Source organism: Haemaphysalis longicornis, unplaced genomic scaffold, assembly GCF_048455015.1.
Source record: "Haemaphysalis longicornis isolate Haplotype H1 unplaced genomic scaffold, Haemaphysalis longicornis Haplotype H1 scaffold_6, whole genome shotgun sequence".
NCBI classification, from domain to species: domain Eukaryota; kingdom Metazoa; phylum Arthropoda; class Arachnida; order Ixodida; family Ixodidae; genus Haemaphysalis; species Haemaphysalis longicornis.
This window is the reverse complement of record NW_027526407.1, coordinates 47,493,743-47,521,293: the sequence shown is the minus strand read 5'-3', so window position 1 is coordinate 47,521,293 and position 27,551 is coordinate 47,493,743. Positions and strand designations below refer to the sequence as shown.

Sequence of the window (27,551 nt, the reverse complement as noted above, 5' to 3'; positions counted from 1 at the left end):
TCGGCGGGAGAACTGGCGAAACGATATCATTCCGCTAGCTGCAGTGGCGGAGGCTGCCCGAGACTGAACCGATGCCGGCCTGCCGCGACTGTCCGCTCACGCCGTTCGTTTCTCGTCGACAGCAGGTCGCAGTACCGAGGACGCCTGTCCGCGAGGTCGACGACGTCCACATGGATTCGAACCTCCTCCGCCTGTCTCCCAAGACGCTCTTCCGAGAGGTTGACGTGAGCATGGAGTCCGATCCGCGACTCGACTCCTCGCCGCCGTCGTCGAGCGATCTCAACAGTTCGACCGATTCGGGCGTCGTGCGCTCGCTGGAACGCTCGCCGACGGTTCCGGTGCAGAAAGTCATGCCCGTGCCCCGGCAGGACACGCCGCCGTACAAGCGGATCCGAGCCCTGCGACTGTTCGGGTCGCCGCAGACTCCGAAGACTCTGCTGCAACGCGCCGAGGCGCCGAGCACCTTGCATGTGACCCGACAGCGAATCTACGTTCCGCCCCCGACACCGGCCGTCGTGGCCAACGTGAACCCGTTCACCGCTCTGCAAACACCGACGCCCGAGCCGCGGCCCAAGCGAGCTCGGAAGTGCTTCAGTATGCTGAGGTGAGTACGACACACGAGCGAGTACTACGGGTCAATCAGTGCTGTGTGCCGACCTTTTCGCGTTTAACGCAAAGCTCATGTGCATACGTTTCGCGATCTGCATACATTCCCAATCGCCGCGTTGGTTCGGGGCGCGAGTGAAAAATTACTGGGTTTCGAGATGGGCGTTTCTACCCTGCTTTCACCCCCCCCCTCCCCCCCCCCCACACACACTTTCCCCGAACCCCCACTTTTTATGCTTTCGAACATACAGCCTCGTGTGACTTGTACTGTTTTGCTGTTTTGTTTATACAGTAAGTACCCTGTGCTACGTCAACACCATTATCAACGGCCCCGTTTTCTTTTTCTTCAGGTGGTAATGACAACCTGTCGCCGCATCCTTCCGAATGTTTTCATGCAAGCGCAGATGTCGCGTGGCCATTTGCATCTGTGTTCCAACGCGATTCGTTTCGGAGATTTTCAGCTCGCGTCAGTGCAGCGCGCGCACCACGCCGCAACCGTTTCTTCGGCGGCTTCCGCGAGGCGAACGTCGGTACGCTCTGCGGCAGGTTGCAACAAGACGTTTGACAGCACTGCCGGCTCCTCTCTCGGTCACCTGTTCGCGGCTGGCCGGTCAAGCAAAGACGTCTCGTTTTGCACGGGGACGCCACGTCTGTTTCCAAGGCCACCACCTCAAACGAGAAAGAGTGGAGAAAGAAAAGTGTGCCGCCGGAGACGCTTGGTTGACCCCAGCAAAACACCCCCTCTCTTATTTGTCTGTCGCTTTCATTCTGTCGTTCTTTTTCTTTGCGCGGGCTTGAAGGGATTGACTTGGCTAGACTTGTTTACGGCCGCGGTTCCCTCTTGTTGCTGCTCCGTGCGTAGGATTCGGCCAAATTTGACGGGGACGGCGCGCTGTTTCTTTCGTGCTGTGTTTTGGCAGTTTGTGTGGTGCGCTGTTTTCTATACGCACGAGTGCGGAAAGTGTGGTATTTGCTTTTTTTTCGTGTAATAACGCGACCCCCACACAATAAAAGGACAACTGAAAAATGTGCTCTGTAGCAGACTATTTCAAACGAAGGCGCGCATTTCAAGTTCCGGAGTGCGAATGCACTTACGTTGGGGGTGTCACTATAAGTGGAGACCGCGCTGCGTGCAAGCTTGTGTACAGATTTTACACTAAACATCTGACACATGTTCCAGTTGTTACGGCGCGATAACGTGAATCGTCAACGACGTGAATCATCGACGGGGTGTATGTAAAGACAGATGCTTGAGATTCCACGCTCAGTCCTTATTCGCAATAACGGCTAACATCTCTCCCGATTAAGAGTGCTTTTCTGTGATAAGCGCACTTGTGTTTGTCGCACACTTAGATCGCGATTTATGCCATCACACACATCGCAGTTTCATTGCTTGAACACGTTTCAAGTATAAGATTGCAGTTGGTCTGGTCCCTGTCGTCGGTGAAATTTTTGTTTGGTTTTGTACCGCTATTAAAGCTGTAGTATGGGCAAACAACAAACACTGCCTCTCCACTGAGCACTGAATGTTTTTAAGGTCCTGATCAGTGGAGCCCAAATCGCCGAACGGGTGAATTTTAAAGCCACAAGATGCTGCATTTTACAATGCACATGGGAAGTTTCTCAAATCTACTTTCTTTTAGTATTTCGTAAAATCTCGTGATGACACAATTTATGTCAAAATTCTATTGGGTTTCAAATCCAAGAAACTATTTGAAACGGTTCAGTTGTCACGGCAAGCTTTTTGTGGAACAATGTATTTATTATCGAGCGAATGGGTTACTCTTCTTGGAAGGCAGTTACGGCCGATGATTTTTAGACGGCACTCTAAAATGTTAGATCATGCATCTGATAAGCCACTGTCCGCGCCAATAAAATGAAGCAATCGAACCTCGCGGCAGATTAGACGTAACGCAAAGCAATGGACGCCCTCTCTGACACGGTGATAAAAAACGTAGCGGAGGCTATTATGATACCAGTCCAATCTGATAAGGCAGCAGTCTGATGTGATTGATTTCAAGTCTTCGTCACGCCGAAAAAAAATATCGGAATAAGCTTGTGGAACTGTTTGTAACTTTGGAAACAAATACGAATCGCTTGAAGCCGCTTAATTATAATTGAGATATTTTAAGGTAACCCATTTCAAATTATCGAGACGATGTGATATCCTAGTAGGTAATCTTGCAATCAAGGAGTACTAGTCTAAGCAGGGTACGGCCCTCTCTGGTTTGCAAGGTCGAGGGTTGCGTTGCCGCTTAACCGCTCACTATAAATGGTTTAGCCGCATTCTGCGCAGAGCTGGATATAAGCGAGATAAACATTACTAGCACTGTTTACAATGCCGCCGAAGGAGTACAAGAAGCGACTGCATTCGGTACTGCGCAGCAATGTAGGGATGTTCGAATCCTTGAGTGTACCTATTTCTTCCAAGCTGAATGCGACGCTTATTCTAGAACTGTCATTCGTTCTCCTTTTCTTAAGCTCCTTGAGACGTTCATTGTTTCTCGCTATCACTCCTTTGCGCAAACCGCTTGTGAAACTTCCGATCTCGATGAAGGGCACGCACGTACACCTTCGGGCGTCGCGTTTCGTGATGTTATCAGGACAGGCTGGTGGAGCACTTGAGACAAAAGCGACGCCTTCGACCTTGCCTTCCGTACTTGAGGGATTCTGCGAAAATGGAGGCTGTCACGAGCGCGTCCATCATTGGAAACATCTTTCCCGCTGTCGAGTACGTCGTCTATCCAGGAATAAAATAGTTTGCGTTCGAGGCTAACTGGAAGGCTCTCGTCCACGTTGAAGCTAAAAATTGCGCTCACTGTTTTTAAATGCGGGATCATTTCTACGCCGACTCGACGGGGAAGCCCGTCTGTAACGCTTGTGTCGCACTTTCGCTGCATACGAACCATTTATAGCATATATAAAGCCTGAATTAACAGCATCTTAATGAAAAGGCTATAAATACTGATAAAAAGCTATCGATGGTATAAATGTGTAAATGCTTTATGTAAATACAAGGCCCTAAGCTTTTCGTACCTTGGTGTCAGACTCCTTATATTCCGAAAAAGTCTTCTGAGCACTGAATTTGTGTTTCGTATTGAAGCCGGCTTCAAAGGGGATCGGTGCCTGGCTGTTTCTAGGGGTGCAGGGGTTCTTACGGAGGTAAATATAAAGCTCCAGGGCCTTCATATTTTTTCGTATGGTCACTTACATTGCCCCAGAAAAACTCTTAGCAGGAAAGCGGTGGTGTATTAATGCTCGTTATATCGCGCTCTGCAGGGATACATGGGGTCTTTGAAGGGCGTTTAATTAAACATTCGTACTTTGCTGTCAAATTGCTTATATTGTCCCCTTGAAAGGTGTCTTCCCAGCGATGCACGTGGGTACAGTGGTGAAGTCGACTCTAACACTATTCGGAAGTTAACTTCAAGGCTGTCGAGGGGACGCAAAGAAGATTAGAATGCTGGTGGACGAAAAGCAGAGAGGGGAATATTGCCTAGGACAGTTACCACCTGTAACAGGGAAAAGAAAGTATTTCGGGCCTAATAAGCTTTAGGGCCTGCCATAAGCAGCGCTAGTATTAAACCAAGAGTGTAAAACATGGTTATATTAGTCCTTTTTGGTAAGATGACATGTCATCACCCCGCTTCAAAGGGGAAACCAATAGGAATCATCATCATCGGTACGGGGTGGCGTAAGCGTGCGTTCGACAATTTTTACTGGCCAGGGTGTGTAGTGTGCGTTGTCTACAACGCATACCCGGTCTTGTTGTCTGATACGAAGTCTTTGAAGCGTGTTGTCGTCTGCGCGGTGCGTCGAACCGCGCGGCGCGTCGAACTCTCTGAAAGCGGCGCGGCGCTTTTGATTCACGAGTGGCGAATATTGCTAGATTAACAGGCGACAACTGTAACTTAAAAAAAAATTTAATTGGGGGGGGGGGGGGGGGGCGAAGCTGCATCTTTGCTATTAGGCGTGCCGTAGTTGTGGACCCGGATTTATTTCGACCACTTGGGGATCTTTAATGTGCGTCTAAATCTTGTAACACGAAAGTTTAAATTTCGTTTTTCACCTCCGAAAAACGGCCACCATGCCAGGTACCGAAACCGCGTCGTTGGGCTTAGCAGCAGGACACATTAGCCACTGAGTCACTGCGGCGGATATTATTCAACTTAAACGGCCTTTTATATGGCGACACTATATCGTTATGATTTAAGGTTATTAAGCATTTACAATACGCCGACTCGAGCCTTTTCCATAGTACTTGCGTTGTATTAGTGAGCCGTCCAGACGAGTGTCAAACATTTCACGTTGTTTCCGTAATCCTTGCACAATAACCATTAAGACGGATTATACAGTTCATTATAACTGGACTCGACAGAATTAGGCAGTCGTGTCTTCGCGTTCGGGTTATGGGAGCACACTATATTTGCATGTTTTACTTCATAGCTTGGGCTATTATTACGGTACTCTGTAAGCAATACCCGTCGTTTTTACTTTTTTTTCCCTTTGAGGAAATGATTGAGGGAAAACTAATTTCAAAAACAAGGAAAACAGCTAATTTTAGTCCGAAACGGTGGCTTCTTTCCTGCCTTGTCGTACGAACCATCGGCGACCAAAAAATACCCTCAATACACCTGATTCAGCCTCGGTTGACATTGCACCTTATTCTGAAAATAAAAAGGGCTGCGTCGATTACTCTTGAATGCGGCTGTTGCCCTTTTACGGACGCGCACGGTAGTTCCTCCTTGCGACCGCGTACGGTGTCGTCACGGCTCCGACCGAGCCCTTGTACCTCGAAAGGGGGAAAAGATAAGTGCCGTCACCGCGGTCATGCCCGGACGTGCGTCGGTTTGCCGCGGGGCTTTCCTTGTGCGGTTTCTGCGCACTTTTTTCGGTTTCCTTTTGGTGGGGTCGTTGTTTCCTCTGTTCAGCAACTGCGTGGATGAATACACTGTGCGGACTAACGTTATTTCGAACGGTGACGTGGGTTCAGACTGACGTTTGTCGATATCCGCGCCTTTAAAGGGGCCATAAAGACAAAATACAACTGCGTTTAATTAGAAACAACTAGCCTTTCGTAACTCGCACAACTCATAAAAATGCCCCCCCCCCCCTCTCTCTCTCCCATCCGGAAGACAAAATAATGTTGAAAACGTTCACATATCGTTTTACACGACTCCAACGCCACGCAATAGGGACAATAATTATAAGCAGTTATCAGTTTTAAAACTGCACGTTAGCATTTAAATGATACGATTAAATGAAACTAGTGGCCCGTTTTGCGACGGTGGCATTGGTCGACGGCAACCAATCGCGCAAACAAATCCCTGTGACGTCATAAGAACCCGGCGAGACCTTTTCATCGCCACAGCCGCATCATTTTCTTAACACGCGTAGCGTAGTTGGAAGTTTGCGTTAAAATCGAACTCATTGTCACTGGGTCAACACACTCTGGAATGAACCATGTGTCCATGCGGTCTAAATTTGGAATAAACCAAACTTGTATTATATCTTCGTGGCCGCTCTAGCTGAATTAAAGTCAGCAGAGAATAAGGCAGAAGGCCTGTTCCAGCCACAACGATCCACGGCCGGTCGATTCACAATGCTAGAACTGACATGAGTGATATTTTTAATTAGTTAAAGCTAACGGGACTTATACAGCCCCGAACGTTGCACCGCTGGACGGGAATAAGGAGCGCGGTGCAGATTTTTATTGGTAATTTCAGGCAGCGCAGTATTACGCACCCCGCCCCGGTGGCTCAATGGCTAAGGCGTTGTGCTGCTGCTCAGACGGAGGAGAAAAGCGAAAACGCCCCGTGTGGTCGAGATTTCGGTGCACGTTAAAGAAACCCAGGTGGTTAAAATTAATCCCTAGCCCTTTACTACTGCGTGCCCCACAGCCCAGGTGTATCTTCGGTTTCGGTGCTTTAAACCTCAGAATCAACATCAGCATTGTTACGCAGTTTTAACGACGTTAAGCAGTTTTTTTATTGTGTTATTTAACTGTTATGGAAAAGCAAATGACGGGTTGGGGGAACGGCCATTTATAAGAGGGCTATTTTTTTTTTTTGTTAAATTGGGAGCACATATTACATTCCCCAACTTGCGTACTTTTGCATAACACGTCTTCGGGTCGTCCCTCCCCGCACTGTTTTTTTAGCGATAATGGCAAACCATAAATGCCTACCAGCTCTATGTACACAGTTTACCCTTTTTCTAAGCATATTCTTTCGTTCCGCAATGAAGGTACGGCGTGCGTACAGCAGAAAGTAAACAACGAATATTCTCCGCGAAATTGTATCACACGGTAATACAATAACCGTTCGTTTTTAGCGAAGTAACCGCTTCATCTTATTTGCCCCGTTCTGCAGCTCGCTCCATTCTGGTCAATCTGGTCAAAGTTTTACATTTTTTTTTTTTGTTCGGCGATGGCATTCGACAAATTTTGCTATGCATGGTTGCTCCCAGGTGTTTGGCGCTCTTCTAGAGTAAGTGTCTCAATCATCTATGCAGGAAAGCTGCTTGCTACGGCTCAGTTGAACCGTAAAGCCGCTACACGCACTCACGCCCTGAGGGCCCCAATAGCCCTCTTCCGAACCCATTGTTCGCCCTACTCTGTTTACAAATGCGTCAGCGACTCGGCGGATGCGTGCCGCGATTGAAGTATCGCGTACAGTGCGGCACGTTGTCATCACGTATGCGGCGTGCAACACTCTGCTCATAAGGCTTACTCCCCGCCGTGGTCAAGCCGCAAGCTTTCCATTCTTTTCCGGCAGACGACGAACATCTTTTTCACGTTGAGCAGACGACCGGAAAAAAACTGCGTATGTGCACCTGCTGCCGCCTCGTTTGTAGAGCTTCCCCCTTTTTTTTTTTTCTTATGCTTTTGTGTTTTCGTTTTTCTTTCGAACGCAGCTGTGTACCGCAGTTCTCTACTGCAAAAAGAAGTAATAAACGAGCCGTTTTCTTCTTCCACCTGCATTTATGAATCCTCCTGTTATGATGGGCGGGCGGCGGTTTAGCAGGTGCAGCTAGCTGGCGGCGTCTTCTGCTTGTGCCGTCTGCTGCCGTACGCCGTTGAGCTTGTGTGAGTCGGGGCTGTTTGTAAAATCGCAACTCGATTCTTCTGTCGGAATCGTATTTCGTCTCTGCTCGCTCGCGGGAAGAACCACCTGTACTTACAAAATTTACCGGCAAGACCAACGGCCTTTTTATTGTCAGCATTTTGCATTGTCTGACCGTCTGACCTGTATGAAAAACGCTTGGCGCCGTCGGACAGAACGGGGCGTTCAACTGCTCTTGTTCTGTCGTTGCTGCTTTCGAGAGCAAAAACACGGGAGTGCAGTGGGACGTTGCGCTGAGACATTTCGGCAGATTTGCGTATGGCAATTGTCGAAACAAAACTGTCGGATGTTCCGTGTGATTCAGCCCTGTGGTATCGGAACAATTTTATACGCTCGAGTCATTCTTTCGAGCGTGCATTTTCTGCACTAAAACATTAGATAAGCCAACGGTTGCTTTTTTTACGGCGATGATAAGTGACTGTTTAGGTCGCGGTGCGCATTCCTCGAGTATTTTGGACATTGTGACACGGGTCATCTTAGCAGTAGCGTTATGAGCAACATCTGTCGGATGTCAGTAATTCCTTGCAGGCGAAGAACGTCTCCTCTGGGAAATGCGACGTTTCAGTCATTAAAGCTACGGGGAAACAAAGTGAAAAGGCCTGTAACCCCTAACAAACAAAAATGCGCCACTTTTGTTAACAACACAACGCGGATTTATGCTCTCGTCACGACAACCACTTAACGGATCAGGTCACCTGCGCTCTCGTGTGCGTAGTACGTTATACGAGTGAATTCCACGTTTTCCTCTGTCCGCTCGTAAAGTTTATTGGCTGCCGAGTCCACCGGCCAAAGGTCCTCTTCCGAGAGAATGGACAGACCTGCTCCGCCAAATGTGGGGAAATCGTGACTTTTCGCGGACGGCGGTTCTTTACGACCAATATAAAAAGGGGGTCTTTTGTTTCACGGCGGCGCGTACGTGCTCAGCTCGCCTCGGGAGGCGGACGCTGGAGGAATTAGAGCAGAGTCGTACGATCGTATACAATGATGACTGCGAGCAACAGCCCTTTGCCGCCGCCTGGCTTAACGGTCATTTTCGTCTGCGCGGCTCGGTTTTTTGTGCGCATGCGTATCATGCCTTTTTGAATCGTGGCCGTTAGGAATGCATCCTTTGTTGTGACGTAACTTAGTTCTCGGTATGTGGCGAGGCTCTCAAAGCTGAGGTTATCATGCCTGCAGTGTTGGGATTCTTCGCGTGTTTTATGCCCGTCGTCCTTGGCTGTGTATACAGCTGAATGCGATGGCTCTGGCATTTATCATAATGTCTGGCATTGGCATGCGCAGGGAGGAAAGGGGGGGGGGGGGAGAGACGAGAGGAGATGGACGAGGCCACCATCACGTAATGACCTTTTGTCTCGCAAGCTACGCACCAACCGTATGTGGCATCGATATACAGTCAAACCCGGTTATAGCGAACTGCAATATGCGCCACGATTAGTTCGATATAGCCGAACCCGCCTATAACGAATTTATTGTTACGAGTTCGCAATACGCGGGAATCCCCGCATGCAGAAACGAACAAAATAAAGTATGTCATTACCATCACAAAACAATCGATGTGTTGCAAATGATAAAACTACTTTCCGCCTTAACGCCGTAACTGCCTACTTCCAGAAAAAGCGGTGATTTTTGTTTTCCCTTTTGTTTTGGCAGCGTCAACTACCACGGCCTTCTTTACATGAGACATTGTGTGCTTCCAGTTCGAGTCCGTGTCCTTCAATATCGAAGAAACATTGGCGGAGGAAATCGGCTGCCGAAAGCACTAGCGTCGGACGGTTTTCATTCGCGACATCCTCTGCCTCCTCGGTGCTTTTCATCATCATTGCGATGGTGCTGCTGACTGTGCCCGCGTCCGAGGGGCTTACAGCGACGGCAACGTCGCCGTCGACACTCAGGAAATCTTTGAAGGACACTCCTTTCGTCACAGCATCGGGAAGGTTGGCGAGCTGCCGTCTTGGTCCGGACTCACTGACTGGGCGGGTTTCATCGTGAGTCCCGCGCGTCGGAAACAGTTACGGAAAGTGTCGGGCTGCATGTCGCTCCACATGAGGCGCAATGTCTCAGTTGCGGCCTTTGCTCAGTACTCACGGCCAATCAGCATCTCAATCGCTGCTCCGAGGCCATGCATTTTGGGCGGCCTTTCTAGGCACGCCGAGTTCGATATATCAGATGTGAACTTCGTTATAAGGTAGATGTTTCGCGTGTATTTTCGTAACTGAATTGTTTTTGTTCGATATATAGCATAATTCGCTCTATCCGGGTTCGTTATAGCCGGGTTTGACTGTATGCCCTCACAACGAAAATCAGCCATTTCGAAGTTTCACTGAAAAAAAAAAGACTAAACAATCGAAAAGTTTAGATGATAACGGCATCATCCCGGAGTTTTCTTTTTAATAATTTCTTGCTTTGGCTTTTTTTCGCGTTTTGTTGGCTGTTTCCTTTGTGATTAATAAGTCTTCTTGTACGGATTCATACTAACGCCAACCTATGGTAGTAAGCGCAATGGTCGGTTTTGCGGGTAGTAAAAATTGACAAGCGCGCCGATATACCGTAGTCACGAGGTGTTACAGTCGCAATGATCGATACATACGTAATAGGTTACAACGTGACCAGTCCTTTCCTGATCGGTTGGCAACGTCGCCAGATCCACTTGCTGAGGCCTTCCAACAACTTTCTCCGCGACATTTTAAAGTAGCACTCACAAAAGTGCTTCCTGGTCGATTAAATCTGCGACGTCTTTTCCTTTCACACAAAAGACTTCTTTGTATTTGCTGGCGGTACAACACGAATAAGTTTCCGTAGATTACTCTCATTCCGTAGTCATTGCGTGTAGAGAGAGAGACAAAATTTTGCTTATCAAGAATCAAGTCGCATAATTTCTAACCCGTAGTTAAATATATTTTTTGAAATAGTTAGAACCGGTTAGTGATCGGCAGCTTGAGCCCGGATGATTCTTGTCAACACTTTTCTTGGCTCAGGACGAAAAACGTTAGGTTGCAAGTCTGTGCCGGTAATTGTCAACGGTCCGACAAGCAGGTCTATCTTGCTGCGGCTGACCGAGCGATACCTGCATGCATAATGGAGCGCGAAAGAAGCCCTGTGTACACGCTTACAAATACTCCGGTCTCCTGACCCCAGGTGGGCATAGCGCTCTTCGGACACGGTTTCCGCCACGTATTCTTCCGGTACGGATCGCGCAGCCGCTTGCCGCATCTGCATCCGGTCAGCTGAGATTTGTTTGCTGCGTGGTGGTCCGTTGGTCGTTTTGGGGGCATGTCCCCCTCCCCCCGCCTTCCACAACGATCCCACCCCCCCGCACTCTTCCCCTACTTCGGTCCGATGCGCGTACTAGCTTGTTGACTACTGCTGGCGTTAGCTTTCATAGCCCGCGTTTACCCGAGCAGACGGCGCTTTTGATTGATCTGCTGCTTTATAGCTCACGAAAATCAAGGTGTAAGGGTCGTGCCGATGTTTCGAATTTCGCGCTAAATCCCCGAGTCGGGAAGCGTAAAATATGCGCGGGGAAATGACTCCACTCAAAATCGCTGTACTTCATTAAAAAAAAAATCCTCACTCCGTTATAAGCGGTATTTTGTTGTAAGAGGGTATAATTTTCTGCCATGCGCTGGAATGGGGCCATGAAAAACTTTGAATAAAGGGAGAATGACAATACAGCGATTTCGTTATAACGGCGGTTTATTGTACTGTAAATGGCTAACGGCCCACGCGCTTAGCGGCGCGGTTTAAAAGGAGCCATGAAAACAAAATAAACTTCATTCGGTTTGTAAGAAAACTGCTGCCATTGTTGTCGGGACAGAAGTCTTTTCAACGAGCTAAACTTGTGTTTCCTCTTCATGCCCGATTAAATTTGCCGCTGCTTGTGTCTTGATCGTCTGCTAAGCTGCTCGTCTTCCCTCTTTCGTTTCGTGTCGTCTGCGCCGCCGCTGTGGGCTGCAGCCGACGCGAGCCACGGTTCGTTGGTCCAGGCCACGTGCCCGGCGCGTGCCTCCAGTTTCCTGTTGTTCACCCAGGTGGTGCTGTACCGTGTGGGTGTTCATTGTGCCGCGGACATCGTGGGGGGCGGAGGCTCAGGGCTAGTGACCTTGGGGCGCGCGGTGGGCGACGTCCCGTCTTTTGTCAACAGCCTCCTTGAAGAAGATGTGCTTCAAACGGTCGCCGCCGCTCGCGCGGCGGGAGGCTGTCTTTTTCTCGACAAAACAGCGCCTTGTGCCCGTGGTGCTAACGTCTTTCCTTCGCTCGCGGGCGGTTTATTTTTGTCCTATTTATCTTTCAACTTGTGCAACTACTGAAGTGTGTGATATATCGACCGTTTGCAATGCCTGCGACTTTGTATTTTAAATTTTAAAGCGATTCCATGCTGCGCGAGGAACAGTGTATTTGCTTTGCGGGGAAGGGGGGGGGGGGTAGGGATCTTATACTCACTTTTTTAACTTTAGACCAAATAAGGTTCATCATCATCAGGTTGCTTGGGCAGACGGGGCACTACTTCTTAGTTGCCGACTGCATTGTATCGGGAGTTCATTTGTCCTACACAGCTCAAAATAGGTACCTCGTAGATAGACAAATTTGGGCTGTTTTACGCGCTGAAGCTACACCTAAATCTACACCCTCCACTAATGTTGACCACCTGGGGACCTTAACGTGCGCTGAAATCTCCACATGGGCGTTTTCGTTTGTCGCCTCTATCCCCGTGCGCAAACGCCATATTCTTTGTAATCTCCCATTCATAAATCATTACGTGGCCGTTGTCAAACTGCGAAAGCGCAGATCAGATTTGATTTCCGATAACCTGCGGCAACGCGTCTGATGTCCAAAATCGATCTAAATGTCTTTTGGTCTAAATAATCTCGTAGCCGTTTACTACGGCGCGCTTAGCACATATAAGGCGTTACTTTGGTGTTCGTTCGACATACTCCATTAAAGAGGCGCGCCGGTCTCTGTTTTCGTGAAGCGGCACCCAATTCACGTGCCGACAGACTGTCGTCTGCGCATGGATGCGTCCGTTACAGTCGTTAGCGGCAGGCGACGGCTGTCTTCCCGTTTCGCTGTGCTCGAGGTCACGGCGATTCAGACGGTCTTGCATGAGACGCCACGTCCGACAACTGTTTGTAGTCCCCGTCAGGCGCCATTTACTAAACTCTTGCGGGTAAGGAGACCCGGCATAGAAAAAAAAAATCGCTGAAATGATACGTGAGCCGAATAGCAGACGACTTCCGCTTTTTTCAACGCAGCAGACGATGCAGTAGAACCAGTTCCATTGTGCCGGTTATTATAACCGCGCGCTTCTTTGTACTTTCGCGTGTGCCAAATGTCGTTTCTACATGGTCGAGTCCGTTAGATTCGTTTACGCTTGGCGGCTGTCTTTTCCGCTTCGGCGACCTTGGACTTACCCGACGTCGCGGCTAGGCCAGTTAGGAGACGACAGTGGAACGAGTGAAAAATCTTCTGTTGCGCTAGGAAATGTTTCATACTGAATAAAATGTCTTGAAAAACGTTGAAAATAACGGTTTATATGTTCCACAATATTTTTTTACCTGAAAAGCTAGGCCATTAAGCGGTCGACCGATCCGTAATGTGGCCGTTTAAATAGAGGCGAAAACGCTCGTGTCGAGATTTCGGTGCACGTTAAAAATCATCTGTTGTTCTAGAAATTTTTTTTTAGACAGGATAAAATGCCTTGCACAAGTTAAAAAGAACGATTTATATGTTCCATAACATTTTTTGTGCTGAAAGCTAGGCTAGTTAGCGGACGACCGTGGAACTCGTGAGGAATCTTCTGTGGGTGTAGAAAAATGTTTTATATGGGCCAGAATGTCTTGCAAGATGTTGTACAAATTTTTTGTTACATCTTTATCAATATTTTTTTAGTTGAGAAAATAAAATACGGATGAGGACTGCTTGACGACGCTGTCCTAAACGCGGTCCGAAAGTTCGACCGAAAATCGTACATGGCTTGCTATTAGTCGCTAGTATTGTGCTCCATAATACGGCCATTAAAATGGAGGCGAAAACGCTCACGTGTCGAGATTTCAGTGCACGTTAAAATACCCTGCTCCCCAGGTTGTCAAAATTAATCCGGAACTCTCCGATACGGCGTGCGAAACCCCCGTAATTTCTCTTTAACCTGGTCGTTAATTGGTGGCAACTTTTGAGTGCCTCTGCTACCAGTTACGTAACACCAATAACGGTCGCCGACGCACCCCTTGTAAGGCGAAGACACCGGGGTTAAAGGTCAAAGCATCTTTCGCGGACCGTTAAAGCCCGGGGGGCTGTTCGCACAGTAAATTCAAAAGACGCCATATTAAGATGTTGACAATAGTACACACAGCAGCCCTTCCCGTCCTTCTGGCTACCGTTTCCCAATAATACGCTTTTTTTCCCTTCCCTTTCGTTCTGCGGCGTGCACCGATCCTTTTCCCGTACAATGCCTAACGGTCTCCGCCGGCGGAGTCGATCTTGAGGTGACCCCCACCACGGCCTCCTCCATCCCGGTCGCCGTAACGCATCTGCTGGCTTTTTATTTTTTTCGTTTGTGTCGCTCGCGTCTAACCGTCCACCGACGGCGACTAAACAAAAGTTGGCGCGCGGGAAACCGGTGTCTGCGTCGGCACGCGCCATTTTTCTCCTCTCTCTCGAATTTCTCTTCCCTCTACCGTTGAAGTCGGTGCCGCCGAAAGCGCCACCTAGCGGAACCGCCATCAACTCCCCTTCCCTCCTCTCAGGCGCTTTCCATTAGCGCTGCGGACAGCTGTCGCTCGTCTCCCTCTCCCGGTCTCTCGTGTCGCGTTCCCGCACACACCCGTCGCCGAAAACAGTTAACAGCTGGGGCGACAAGAGAGAGAAAAAAGATCAAATGTTCAAAAGAAGCGCGGAGGGGTGGCCAAGTGGCATGCGAACGGTTTGGGCGCCGTAGCACGCAACCGCCTGTTGCTGCTGCTGCCGCAGGCCCGTTTTTCGGCCACGGCCTTGTGTGACGGAATGTCCGCGATGTCGCCCCGCCGTTTGGCATGGCTGCCCGCCCGCTCGCGTGCCGCGGCCGGTCCCGTTTTGGACCATGCTTTCTCACTGACACGCATCTGTCTCCCGAGAACGCCTTCAGACGATTTTCTAGCGCGTTTTTTTTTCTCCGCTTATTATGGCCGGAGTGGATTAAAGTCGTCTTAGAGGTAGATTCCCAGTGAAGAGTAGCTATATAATTGACTATTGCTTTATGTAATTTTGTAATATTTCTGTAAGCTGTGTCATCATCATTATCAGCGTTAGCTCAGTGGCAGGTCCTCATGGCGCCTCATTAAAGCCACCACCAAACTTTGTGCTTTCTATTCTCCTCTTGCCCACGGCGGCCGCTTTTCTGATGGAGGCGAAAAGCAAAAACAGCCCGTGTGTACGAGATTTCGGTGCACGTTAAAGATCCCCGGGTGGTCAAAATTAATCCGGAGCCCTCCACTATGGCGCGCCTCATCGTCTGCGTTGCGTCGGCGCGTTAAACCCCACAATCAATCCTCCTCTTGCTTCTTCACCAAGAGCCACTCGGGATTCAGCTGCACTGGATAGGCTATTAAATGCTTTAAAAAATTTTCTTCTGCAGAGCTAATTACAGGACCTGCCATGGTGGCTCTGTTAACGCCCAAAGGTGGCCACTTTTAAGACGGTGGTGTGGTGGCCACTTTTAAGACGGAGGCAGAAAGGGGAAACGCCCGTGTATAGAAATTTCGGCACATTTTGAAAATACCGAAGTGGTAAAAATTAATCCGGAGGAGCCCCCCACTACGGTGCACATTATAACTGAGGTGTAGTTTCGGCGCATTAAACGCCGCAATCAATTGGAGCTTGTTACATCAGTTATCTGCTGTTGCAGTGGCGTGTCGTAGTAAGGAAGTAAACAGTATTGTAGTTAACAAGCAACTGCACTGTAGCAACTGTGCTGCTTGTTCTCGTACAGGACGCCGGAGAACGATGCTGCCCTGGATGATATCCTCGATGACCAAGAGGCTGAGAGAGAGAATTTTGTCAAGGTGATCAGCGTTTTTCAACATTTCTCTTGTTTCAGCTTTCCCGTGTTCCTTGCACTGCTATGCCAGATTATTGCCTTGGCAGATAAGAAAAAACGTGCTGTGTGCAAGAGTGCTGTTTGCTGCTTGTTCAGTTACGCTAAGAGTTTTATAAGCAGCTTTCTTTGCATCCTCACCAGAAACAGTTAGCATGCATGCTATTTTGTGTCTGCTGTGCTTCTAAAAGGGGTGACCTTTAGCAGGAGGGGCTTTTAGGACAACTTTTAGGAAGGGGGGTCCTTTGGGCGCTCTTTTTGAAGGGCAGTCTAGTTGATGGTTCACTCTGAGTTGAATAGACGAAACCGTGATACATTATATGCAGTTCTTGCCTTTGAGGGGTGAGCACAACATAAACTTGGACTTTTTTGTCTAGATTTGCACATGTGCAACACCTAAAACATGGTTACATCTTACAAATAAGGTGTTTGAACATTTTTGTTTGGGGGGCTAGGAATACTGGACTAATCACCGAGTCTTCAGCTACTACCTGTGTTGTCCGTTTTGTACTACTAAGTTCCACCCTCCCACGTTGTGAGGACATTGGGCTCCCTGGTGTGGGCACACTGCGTTTTGCAGCCCATGCAGGCCTCAATCCCTTCAAAGTATATGCTGATAAATTGTTATATTAACTACAACGAAATAGCATCGCAGGCATTGATTCAAACTTTCAAGCCAAGTGTAGTGATAGTAGTTCTTGAGCTGCAGCCAGTGAAGGCTGATGCAGAGTGCACCGTGACACCAACTTCATCAAGTTCCCCATCTGAAAATGTGTTTTGGTGAAGTAGGAAAGGGCATAAGTTAGAGGAGCAGAGAAAAAGGGACACTTATCGTTTTAGTCTTCAGGGAGATCGTAAGAGCTTTGATCCATCCCTTCAAAATGTATTTCGTTCAAAATGTGTTGCGAAGACGTCGTTGATGAGCCGAGCCAACTCTCTAATCCCCTCCGCAGACGCAGCGCATCCTGCGCATGTCGCCGGGCCATTCCCGCTACGAGTCTGAGTTTGTGGAGCTGGAGGAAGTTGGGAACGGCGAGTTCGGCAGCGTGTTCAAGTGCCTGCATCGGCTGGACGGGTGTGTCTACGCCATCAAGAAGTCGCGCAAGCCCATGCGGGGAACCCAGGACGAGTGAGCCCCTCCTTCTCCTCCCTTTATTCTCATTTGCTTAGAGCTTTTGGTTCATTTTGGTTTGGTTCATTGAAAATTAGTTTCAGTTAACAGGAGTTCCGTTTACTGAGAGAGACGTGCAGAAATGCATATTTATGTGCATACACATTCTATTACCATTTGATGGAACTCTAAGCACTCGAAGGTGCGTTTGGCTGATACAGTTGAACCCCTTTATAAGAGACACGTACTGGGGAGCAGTTTCTGTCTCTTATACGAGATGTCTCTTATAAGCAGGGTACCATGTTTTCACTTACTAATCAGACCCTAGTTCAATGTGGGCACCCTATGACTAAAACAAGCTCAAAAGAATTCTACAGCATGTTTCAAAAGATTCATTCTAATTTATGTTTTGCCCCCAGAATTTATGAAACAGTTCTGAATCTGTTTGCTTCATGACTGTATTTACACTGTATATTTTACAACCGATTCTGCAAGCTTTTTTTTCTTTCCTCGTTTGGGGAAGATGAATCGTACATGTTGAGTTCACAAGTCTGATGAATAGGCGGAGCGCACAGCTTCTTCCGCTGTGTGCTCAGGCTATTCATTATGCTTGCAGGACTCAACATCTGCGATGCTTTTTGATTGGGAGCTATGCCAGTGGAAGAACCCGCATGTGCGATCGCACTCCATCCAATGGATGGCAGTAAGCTTCAACCACTTCTGTAAGTTGCATTTCCATTGGCAGGGCTTCTCATCGTCATTTCATAGCTGACTGAACCACTGTGTGTTTGCTGAAGTTCTAATAAATAGAGACTGCAGGCGTGTGTCGTCCACCTGTGCTTCCAGGATGGAAGCAACTGCAATTAGTGACTGGTGGCACTGCGTCTGAAGTTAAAATGTCTATTACAAGCGAGATTATTAATTAAAGTTCAAGGATGACTTGTCCCTTATAACCAATCTTCTACATCCGATGTCTGTTATAAAAGAGGTCGATTTAATGGGAAATATAGGGCAGCCAACCATGTGGGTCAATAGTGTCTCTTATACCCATTTGTCTCTTACATCAGTGTCTCTTATAACGAGGTTCAGCTGTAGTTCTTCAGAAAGCAAGAAAACTGCAAAAGGCTAAATAAATCACAGCATTCCCAAAGTTTATTGTGAATGCTCATGGCAATGGGTCTGACAAGAAGTTCTATTTTCGATTCCGTTTACGCGGTGACGAGGAAATTTTAGTTCCGATTACCGAAAGGTTTTTTTTTTATTATTATTATATGAATACAAAACCAACCACCTTACAGGCTACTGTTCCGTTTAAGCGGCAATTCTGTTTAAGCGATTTGCGTTTATTGAGATTCTACTGTATAATTGAAAGTAACTCTTGCTGAAATAACTCGCCTACAATCGCTCGCCTTGCCGTCCTGAAAGAGTGAAACTGAGTGTGGCCCCACATTTCTTTTCCTCGTCGACAGGAAACAAGCGTTGAACGAGGTGTATGCCCACGCAGTCCTTGGCCAGCATCCGCACGTGGTGCGCTACTACTCGGCCTGGGCGGAGGACGATCACATGATCATCCAGAACGAGTTTTGCAATGGTAGGTGGACCCCGGGATTGTGCAACGTCTGTCACTACGCATAGGTGCAGATGTGTTCTTCCACATTGTACGACCACAATCAGTTGTGAAGTGTTGGAAAAAAAGGCGTGTTTAACTTCACCCATTAGTGCACGCATCAAATGACCCCCAGGCCTCGTTCACACAGCCGTCACCATCTCCGTCACGGCACTGTCGCGTCAAAAAACCGCGACGGAGACGTAACGGAGTAGCGGTCGTACTGGAGTTCTCCATCAGAGTACAGGGTCGTTTGCCCAGTGATCGGTTAAGCCTAGAATTGAGCGTGCTTAATCTAAAAAGTAAAGAAAATGTCGATGTGTATACGATACAACGCAACTATAATTGCTGTAATGCAAAAATAAATAATGGCTTACATTTTTACTTTGCAAACCGTGTGCTCCCTTTTCGCTAAATTTAGCCGTAAAAATTTAGGTTTTCTGATTGGCTCGTTTACCGCGAGGCGCGGTCCTGTCGCATTGACGGAATGGAACCGTAGAGCTCTGTTGCCGTCGCATAGTATTCGGCGAGAAATTGCCCGAGAAGCCATCGCCCATAGCGGAAGACGGTGACTTGACGGTGACGGGGGAAAAAACGGCTGTGTGAATGATACCTCACATTGCGACACACACGGTGAAGTATCTCAGGACTGCTGCGAAGCGGCAAAAGTTAAACAGGTCCTTTTAATAGCATCAGTATTTCCGTTTGGGCGCAATGCGGAAACCTGTCTGTCTGTCTGTAATGCTTGGTGGGTCGCACCTTTTATGAAAGTTCTATTGGTTATAAGTCCTTAAACCTTCATGTTTTCATATAATACTGCTTATGTTGCCTCTTGAAAAAAGCCTTTCCAGCTATGCATTTGTGTATAGTAGATAACTGTAAAGACCCGCCGCGGTGGCTCAGTGGCTGCTGAGCACGAGGTCACGGGTTCGATTCTCGGCCGTGGCGGCCGCTTTTCTGATGGAGGTGAAAAGCAAAAGCGCCTGTGTTTACGAGATTTCGACGCACGTTCAAGATCCCCAGGTGGTTAAAATTAATCCGGAGCCCTCCACTACGGCGCGCCTCATTGCCTGCACTGTGTCGGCACGTTAAACCCTACAATCAACCAGTTAACTATAAAGGGACCCGGATTATAGCACTTTATATGCAACCATGGGGTGTTATGGCGGCATTTGATTAAAACGCCCTACGGCCTTTGTACTTCAATATAAGACAGCTCTAGGTCGAATTTCCTCCAGAAAAATGTTTCCACAGCAGTGCATACGTGTAAGCTGTGAAGCCAGCATTAAAGGGGCTCGGTGATTAGCAACACGTGCTATGCATTTACTTGGCAGATTCACCGTTGGGAGTGTTCGCAATTTTTTTTTTTTTTGTTCTGCTATTACGTTGTAAACATCGGAAGGCGGGAAATGAAGAAAGGGTCGAGTACCAATCCAGGCGCATTTTTGTGTTCTCCAACGTCCACGTGTGCTTCGTGCGAGGGATCAAGGGGACAATGGAAGGGTGCAGTTTCAACCGCCCGGGCTCTGCTTGTGGGGCATGTGGTCTGAGTAGGACTGTCTCCCTCTTGCAGAAGGCAGCCTGGCAGACGCCATCCAGCGCAACGAAAAGGAGGGCAAGAAGTTTTCCGAGATGGAGCTCCGACGCATCCTGCTCCACGTCGCCGAGGGACTCCGCTACATCCACTCGCAGAACTTGGTCCATATGGACATCAAGCCAGGTCGGTGGGCTTTGCCGAGCCGATCGTCGCATTCTTTGGTCCCCGAAATCGTCCTCCTGTAAATAGTGGCTGGCTGTGAAGCTTGTTACTAGTATTATTGGCCTTTTTAGGCTTGCTGAATTGCATGCACACATGTTCAAAAAACATAACTGCTATAATATCCACGCTACATGTGCACGAAAAATGACATTAAGTGCTTAAGGCCTTAAGTTTTAATGCCATTAATTCGCTGCTACACGCAAAAATCTAATGCCGTTCGCTCTAGTGTCATTTTGCATTTGAGTTCTACACAATTCGTTCGCTTTTACAAACGCCTTAAATCTGGCTACTCTCGAGTGCGATGTGCACGGAATGGAGCCAACAAAACTCTCAGCACCAGAGTATTGACGTGGAATGGTAGCTGAACTTCAAAATAGGACGGTTTTTGTGCCCTCTTGGTGGCGAAGTTCTGAAAAAGACGAAGTTCACCAAAACAGCGGCAAAAGGCAACGTCATGTTACTTATTAATTGCGAATATTTCGGATTTGGCTACTGCTCGCAGGCGACTGCAGCTGCTGAAGTCATTTTTAGAAACGGCTCGCACCATTTGTTTCGAAAACAGTCGTTTTCTTTCACAAAAACATTTTTAACCCTTCTAAGAAGTTTTTCTCCGCTTTAAAGACTTCTAAAATATGAGTCCATTTCTCTTTTTGGGCATTATCACCGTCATGCCTAACACATTTAATGCCTTCGCATTTTGGCGTGTAGCACGAACCGCCCAAATAATGTCATTCGGTTCCTTAAGGCCTTAAAGGAGCCATGAAGAGAAAATACAACTTCGTTTAATTTGAAAGAACTAGGATTCAGCATCTCACTCAGCTCCATTAGAGCCACAAAAGATGTTTTTAACAAAAAAAAAAAAAAGCAAGAAGTATTTAAAAACTTTCAAATTTTGCGCCATAGTGACGTGTTATGAGCAAGAATGACGTCATACGGGCCAACAATAACATAATTTTCAGTGTGTTCACTGCACGTTAGCATTCAAGTGATGCGGTCGAACGGAATTAGAGGCCCCATTACAGACGTCCAGTCATGTGTCGTCGCGACAGATCAGTTAGGCGGCCGCCAATCGCACAAACAAGGTTCCGTGACGTCATAGAAAAGTTGGGGGAAATTGGCTAGGGGGTCGCGACTGCTTCACACGTCTTCTTTAATCTCTCAGTTATTTGTTCGAAGATTTCGATGATATTGGTATCATTGTTATCGGGACTAAGCAGTCTTTCTAATAAACCCAACTTGTGTTTTGTCTTCATGGCTCCTTTAAGCACTTAATGTCATTTTTTGTACATGTGTGGCTCTGAGTATGGCTCCTCATATCTGCTGCATGTCATGTGGTGAAATGGACGGTCGTTCTGTGCCCTTGCTCCGCAGGAAACATCTTCGTCGCACGAGTGCCGGTCACCGCACTTTCGGACATTGCGGATGACGGATTCGACTCTGGGACAGAGGGACCCACGGAAGAAGTGGTCTACAAGATCGGTATGTGGCCACGTGCATGTGTGCACTTGTAACAGTGCTCAATGTCTGTGGGGGCTTGTGTGCTTGAGTGCGTGTGTTTGTGTGCGCGTGTTTGAACCCGCCACGGTGGCTCAGTGGCTGAGGCGTTGTGCTGTGCTGCTGAGCCCAAGGATTATGGGATCGATTCGCGGCTGTGGTGGACACTTTTCAGATTGAGGCAAAAGGCGGAAATGGACGTGTCTTCGAGTTTTCGGCGCACGTTTTGTTTTATTCAAAAGATTACGTCGTTAGAATAGCACAGACACCACTTTTAGCTCGAACTTCATTCAAGCTATATAATTAGGAAAAAAGGGAACGGCCATGCGACCCACCAGCTAATTTCCTGCACTAGAACCTATGATGTCATGTGCCCAGCTGTGAGATCGGCTACAGCTGGCAAAATCCAACGCCAATTAGGCAGGGCTTATAAACTTGCAGAATGAGCTATTTGCACTTAAATTTAATGCATATAGCTGTAAGAATGGTGGCGTAAACAATGAAAGTTAACAAACGAACGCGCAAACACCGAAGCACTTAGTGCGGCACTTTGCCGGCTGACTCCGCCTAACACAGCGATCGGACGCGTTGGGCTTGTCTACACAAGACTGACCAACTGATGTGAGCACTTACATGACCATGTTTGTCAAGTCATAGCTTATGTTTTAGGAAACGGTTGGTATGAACCCTAATAAAAATATGACAGGTATAGAGGTCTGGCCAGAAGCAAAGTGCAAACACTGGTACTTAAGCGGTATTACAGTGCCATCTATGAACGTGGGTGATAAACAAGATAACCAATCAGCCGTCTGTGAGATTGTAGCAGCCCTGGTCTATCTTTAGATTTAAGGCCCTGCCCTGCATGCCCCACTGTCGACGCCACAAAACACACGATTTAGCCGGATAACTGCAATTTTGGCTTAAAATGGCTTTGGCTTAATTTTGGCTTAAATCTCTCAGTGAATAAAGCATCGTTTGCTGCCGGACAAGCACTGTAGGCACTATAAAGCACCAAATCTTTTGGATAAAACCAACTTTTATTTTGGCTGCATGGCTCCTTTAAAAGTCTCCAGATGGTCAAATCTAATGTGGAGCCCTCTGCTATGGAACCCTCATAGCCCAGGCTCGTTAGACACCCAAAATTAGGATTATAATTTTGTATGTGTGTGTGTGCGAGCTTCTCACCACCTGTACTGGCTTCAGCCAGGACCAAGAGGAGTATTTTTAAATGATAAGCGAGGCATTCACAGGGTCAGTCTTTAGCTTCTGTGATGGATGTAAGGTGTAGCCTCAAAGAGACATCGGTAACCGAAGCAGGCAGTTGGACAAGTCTGCATATTCCCATAGTGAAAGTGCAGGGAAAGGTGAAATGGAGGGAGGTGCAGGGTTGTCTCTGTGTCAACAGTGAAGACATAATGGGGATGTGTTGTCACTTTGTGTGAAGCCCAGTGAAACAGCAGTGGATGTGGAACTATGTCTACTTTATCCGAAACGAGACTGAAACGAGCTCAGTATGGCTCAACAACTGGAAATTCGGGCAGTCGGAGGAAATGAGCCACTCGGGATTTCTGGAGCTTTAAGTTTTCCCCTAATACCTGCAGTTTTTTCCCTTTCGAGGATTTGCTATAAGTGCTTTGCCTGAGAGGCAGTCTGTTTCGTTCAACTGCTCGCATGTGCACGTGCTCTGTTCAGGTGACTTGGGTCACGTGACCTCAACCAAGAACCCCCAGGTGGAGGAGGGTGACTGCCGCTACCTCTCCAAAGAAGTCCTCCGTGAAGACTACTCTAATTTGCCCAAGGCCGACATCTTTGCACTGGGGCTTACGGTGTTTGAAGCGGTGAGTGGTAGCCCAGTTTATTGCATTTGACTAACGCAACTTGACGCAGATACTCAAAATTATGTATGAGATGCTACGCAATACTGTGGTATCATGATATAGTTTAGCTCTATGTGTAACGGGGAAGCTTTCAGCCGGTCAAACTCGAAGTTGTGTGCCCTTTCCTCCCGGCGACATGCATATTAGTTGGGAACAAAACACCCAAGTCCCTGCACTGAAAAATAACACAAAGTGAACATTTCAGTAAGACATGTGGCGTATTTTCTCTCCTTTTGTCTTTTCATCTGTGATGTTGTGAATCCTACAAAGATTCTGTGATGTTACAGAGAAATTGCTGGAAAGTGGATGTGGAGCTGCCACTGCCTCGTCTGTTTTCCTTAATATTGCGATAATTTGTTAGAAGTTTGCGATAAAATTTGTATCACAGTCGATGGGACAAACGAGTCTGTTTAGCGAACCACACTCGTATATGGCCACTTTAACTGAGCGAAGGGGGAAGTGTTTTCAAAGCCAGCATCAAAGCTGGTTTCTTGCATTGACGGAAAAAAAAAAAAATGCTGTACAACTGGCCGTAGTGCTGGCTCATTTCATTAGTGCTGGTTTTTTTCTCTAGCTGCATTGCAAAGCATACAGGTCAGAACTGTACAGGTTTTGTCGGTGTCATGACTGGACAGAAACAAAATTTACCAGTACACCAGTGAGACCGAAATTGTTTAAATGTTGCTGTAAATGCCTTGCCTCTCGATGCAATCTGCAACCGCTGCAGCTTGTTCGTTTTGCATCGAAAAGGACTAAGTCTTTTTCTGCCCAGTTATTCAATCTGAATCAGAAGTGAGGGCTGTGACTGTACAGCTACCACACTTCACACTTTGCAAATGTGGTTTGCCAATCTTTTTTCGTTTCATCTCTCGCAGGGCGGAGGGGGCCCCCTGCCTAAGAACGGGGACGACTGGCTGGCGATTCGCAAAGGCCAACTTCCGTCTCTCAACCACTGTTCTGTGGAGTTCAACCAACTGCTCACGGTAAGCGCTGCCTCCTTAGCAGTTTCTCTCCTTGCAGGCAGAAACAATGCGCATCTTAAAGTTGTCCCCTCTGTTCTTGTAAGCTTCATTGCGCTCCCTGGGTGCTTTCCTTCGTAGTCTCGAGTCGAAGTTCTTGGTGGGTGAGGCAGGTTCACCTGCTTTCGGCTTTCGGATTGCATTGTTCGAACTATGAGGTGTGCAGGACTAGCAAAGGTTTGCCACGAAACTTTGGTTCTAATCCGGAAATAGAAGTGAAAAATAATAATGCAGCGAAGTGAACTGTCGTAAAAGCTGAAAATCACGGGCCATCTACATTAACGTGAAACTTGGGGAGGGCCGAAGCATGCAGTGTATCAGTGTATTCTTGGTGCCTTGGCGTTTTCGCCAACAGAGATGAAACCGTTGTGTAGTAGAGGTATACAGCTTTGCTGTAAGAGTCTCTTGTCTTTGAAGCACGAAGCTCTCTAGCGCGAGGCGTAAGCGAGTGTCCCGGTGTTTTTTTAGCATGCGTTACGGTCTGGTGCGAGGCGTAAACGAGTTTCCTGGTGTTTTAGTGCCATGACTACATGAGACGACGATTACGACGACGACAGGAGACGCCAACAGCCCCAGGCCCTTCGTCCCTTAGTGGCTGGGGCTGTTGGTTACAAAATGATTAATTACAAAATGATCCAAGCTACAAAATGATCCAGAATGGTACCATCTTACTGCCCCGAGTTGTTCTCTAAACTGTGTAAGAATAAACGTTACTCTATGATAGGTGTGGCTTCAGCGACTATTTGGACCCAAGTGCTAGATTGATGCAGTTGATTGAATAGATTGATTGATTGGTTGATTTACTGATTGCAGGAGATGATCCAGAAGCTGCCAGAGAAGCGCCCCTCGGCCAGTTCCCTCCTCCACCACCCGGTGTTGGTCCCCAACGCGAGCAAGTCACGGGCACAGCTGCGAAAGGAACTGAACGCCGAGCGCTTCAAGAACGAGCTGCTCTCCAGGTTCGTCTTCAAGAAATGTGGTATTTTTTAGAAAAAGTTGTTAGTGCCGCCTAACCTAGGAGGTGGGCGATTGGTCGATTACTTTCAACCATGCGTTAACCGCTGTATCTTTTTAACCAATTAGTAATCGGTTGAGGTTGCGGCAGCAAAGTGAAACTGCGGGTGTTCAAGTCGCGCGTTCAACTCGCAGTTGAGCGTGCGTTCCCAAAAATATTGGCCTGCAGAGCTGCAAAAGCTTCCTATGAATGTCTGAAATTTTTTCAGTTTTTCGTTGGTAGTGCTGGGACGGTAGCAACATGCATAAAACACGAAACATTGTTTTGTCGCATTTTCTTCTAATATCCGACACAACCGATTCATCGGCGATCATTTGATCAATGAAAGCCTGTGAGCTAATCGGACTAAAATGTTCAATGAACACCGAGCCCTTTCCTTAACTGCAATCTTGTGTAACTGCTATTAAAAAAAAAAAAAAACCTTTTACATAACATATCATAGCATAGCGAACTGACATAGCGTAGCATGGATGACATCTACGAGTGTCGTCACTCTCCTAGTTGAGGTTAAACGATGTCATAACTGCTTCATTTGATTAGTCATTGTGCACAATTTCTTTCAGTTTCCTGTCTCTAGTTGTGTAACAGCAGCGTTGAAAAGTTCAATTTTTTATTTTGCAAGTGCATCGCTTAGCAAGGCTGGGTTTGTTGAAATCCTATCGTTTGAGGGCTTTGTACAGGTTACCCCCATCTCAAAGATAACAGGCCTAACCCCCATGTAATTCATGATCGAATACTTACTGTCAGCTGTTCTTAACTATCGGTGGTGTTAATTTGTTCTTGCTTTTTTTTTTTTTTTGCCACGCCACATAGCTGACATCTCAAGATCTATTGGGATAACTCACTGATGGGAAAATGTTACGTTGATGACCCTGCTGGAGTCATTACTGGCATTACTTGCTGCTCTAATGAAAGGCTCATTATTAGGGACAGAACCCCCGAATAATTTTTTTTCCCTCTGTACTGCCTACCAATCTGTCACTGCCTCTGTATTTCTTAGGGTGGGGCACGAAGAGAGTTGTAAGGAACACCTGGGCTTATCGGACTCGCATTTTATCGCAGGAAGCTCGAAGAGGCCTCCTTGTGCCTCCAAGCTCTGCCCATCGTGAACCCGTCTGCGCCGCAGAGCGGTCGTGCCCACCGACTGATCGGCAAGAAGTCCAACCGGAGCCACAGTGTGACCAACTTCTGACCGCTGCCACCATTCCATAACCACGCCCACATTCCCTCTCCCCCTTTTAGCCGTCAGGAAAAAGACAGGCACCTTCTTTTTTTTCATTGTGCACCATCGCAGGTTTTCAGTTTTAACTTCTTTTTGTCTCTCATCTTTTCATCCCATTGTTCTTATGTGTACCTGCTGTTTGCGTGTTGTTGGACGGGGCTGTCTCGTTGCCAGCCGAGCCAAGCTAAAGCCGAAGCCGTGTGGGCACGATTGGGGCTTGTGTCGGATTGCCCCACCCTGGCTTTCCAGTGTTGTAGTCTATGCCGGATCTCAGTGGTTGAACCCGCCTTAGTTTGTGGAGGAACGGGGTGGCTTTGTTCCTTCAAAAGAAAGTTATATATATCTAGACCTATATATATATGTATATTTCTGTCCACCTTCCAAGTATGAAAGTTTGATACAGAGAGATGTGTATATTCTTGAAGGAAGTGACTGTCAGAAAGTGCCTTTGTGTGAGGAGACTGTGCCATAAGTTATTTTTAGTCATTCTTTCACTTGTTTTTAGATCAGTTTTTTTAATTTTTTTGCGACGGGGCGTATATGCTCTTTGTAAATAGAGAATCATCGACATCTTTTATCTTGTGACAGCTATGAATCATACGCAGTTTCATCCTGAATCATTGCAGAGAATAAATTTTATCGGTGATTACTAC

At 47.4% G+C, this 27,551-nt stretch overlaps 1 protein-coding gene across 1 annotated transcript; it reads left to right on the top strand.

The window, feature by feature from the left end:
* On the top strand, positions 1–27,551 carry LOC144142583 (wee1-like protein kinase 1-B). Its single transcript, XM_077674181.1, has 10 exons — positions 1–604; positions 15,691–15,763; positions 16,749–16,924; positions 18,376–18,497; positions 20,086–20,232; positions 21,643–21,750; positions 23,458–23,603; positions 24,518–24,625; positions 25,475–25,620; positions 26,739–27,551. The coding sequence occupies exons 1-10, from the start codon at positions 72–74 to the stop codon at positions 26,866–26,868; spliced, it is 1,689 nt and encodes a 562-aa protein (XP_077530307.1). The 5' UTR covers positions 1–71; the 3' UTR covers positions 26,869–27,551.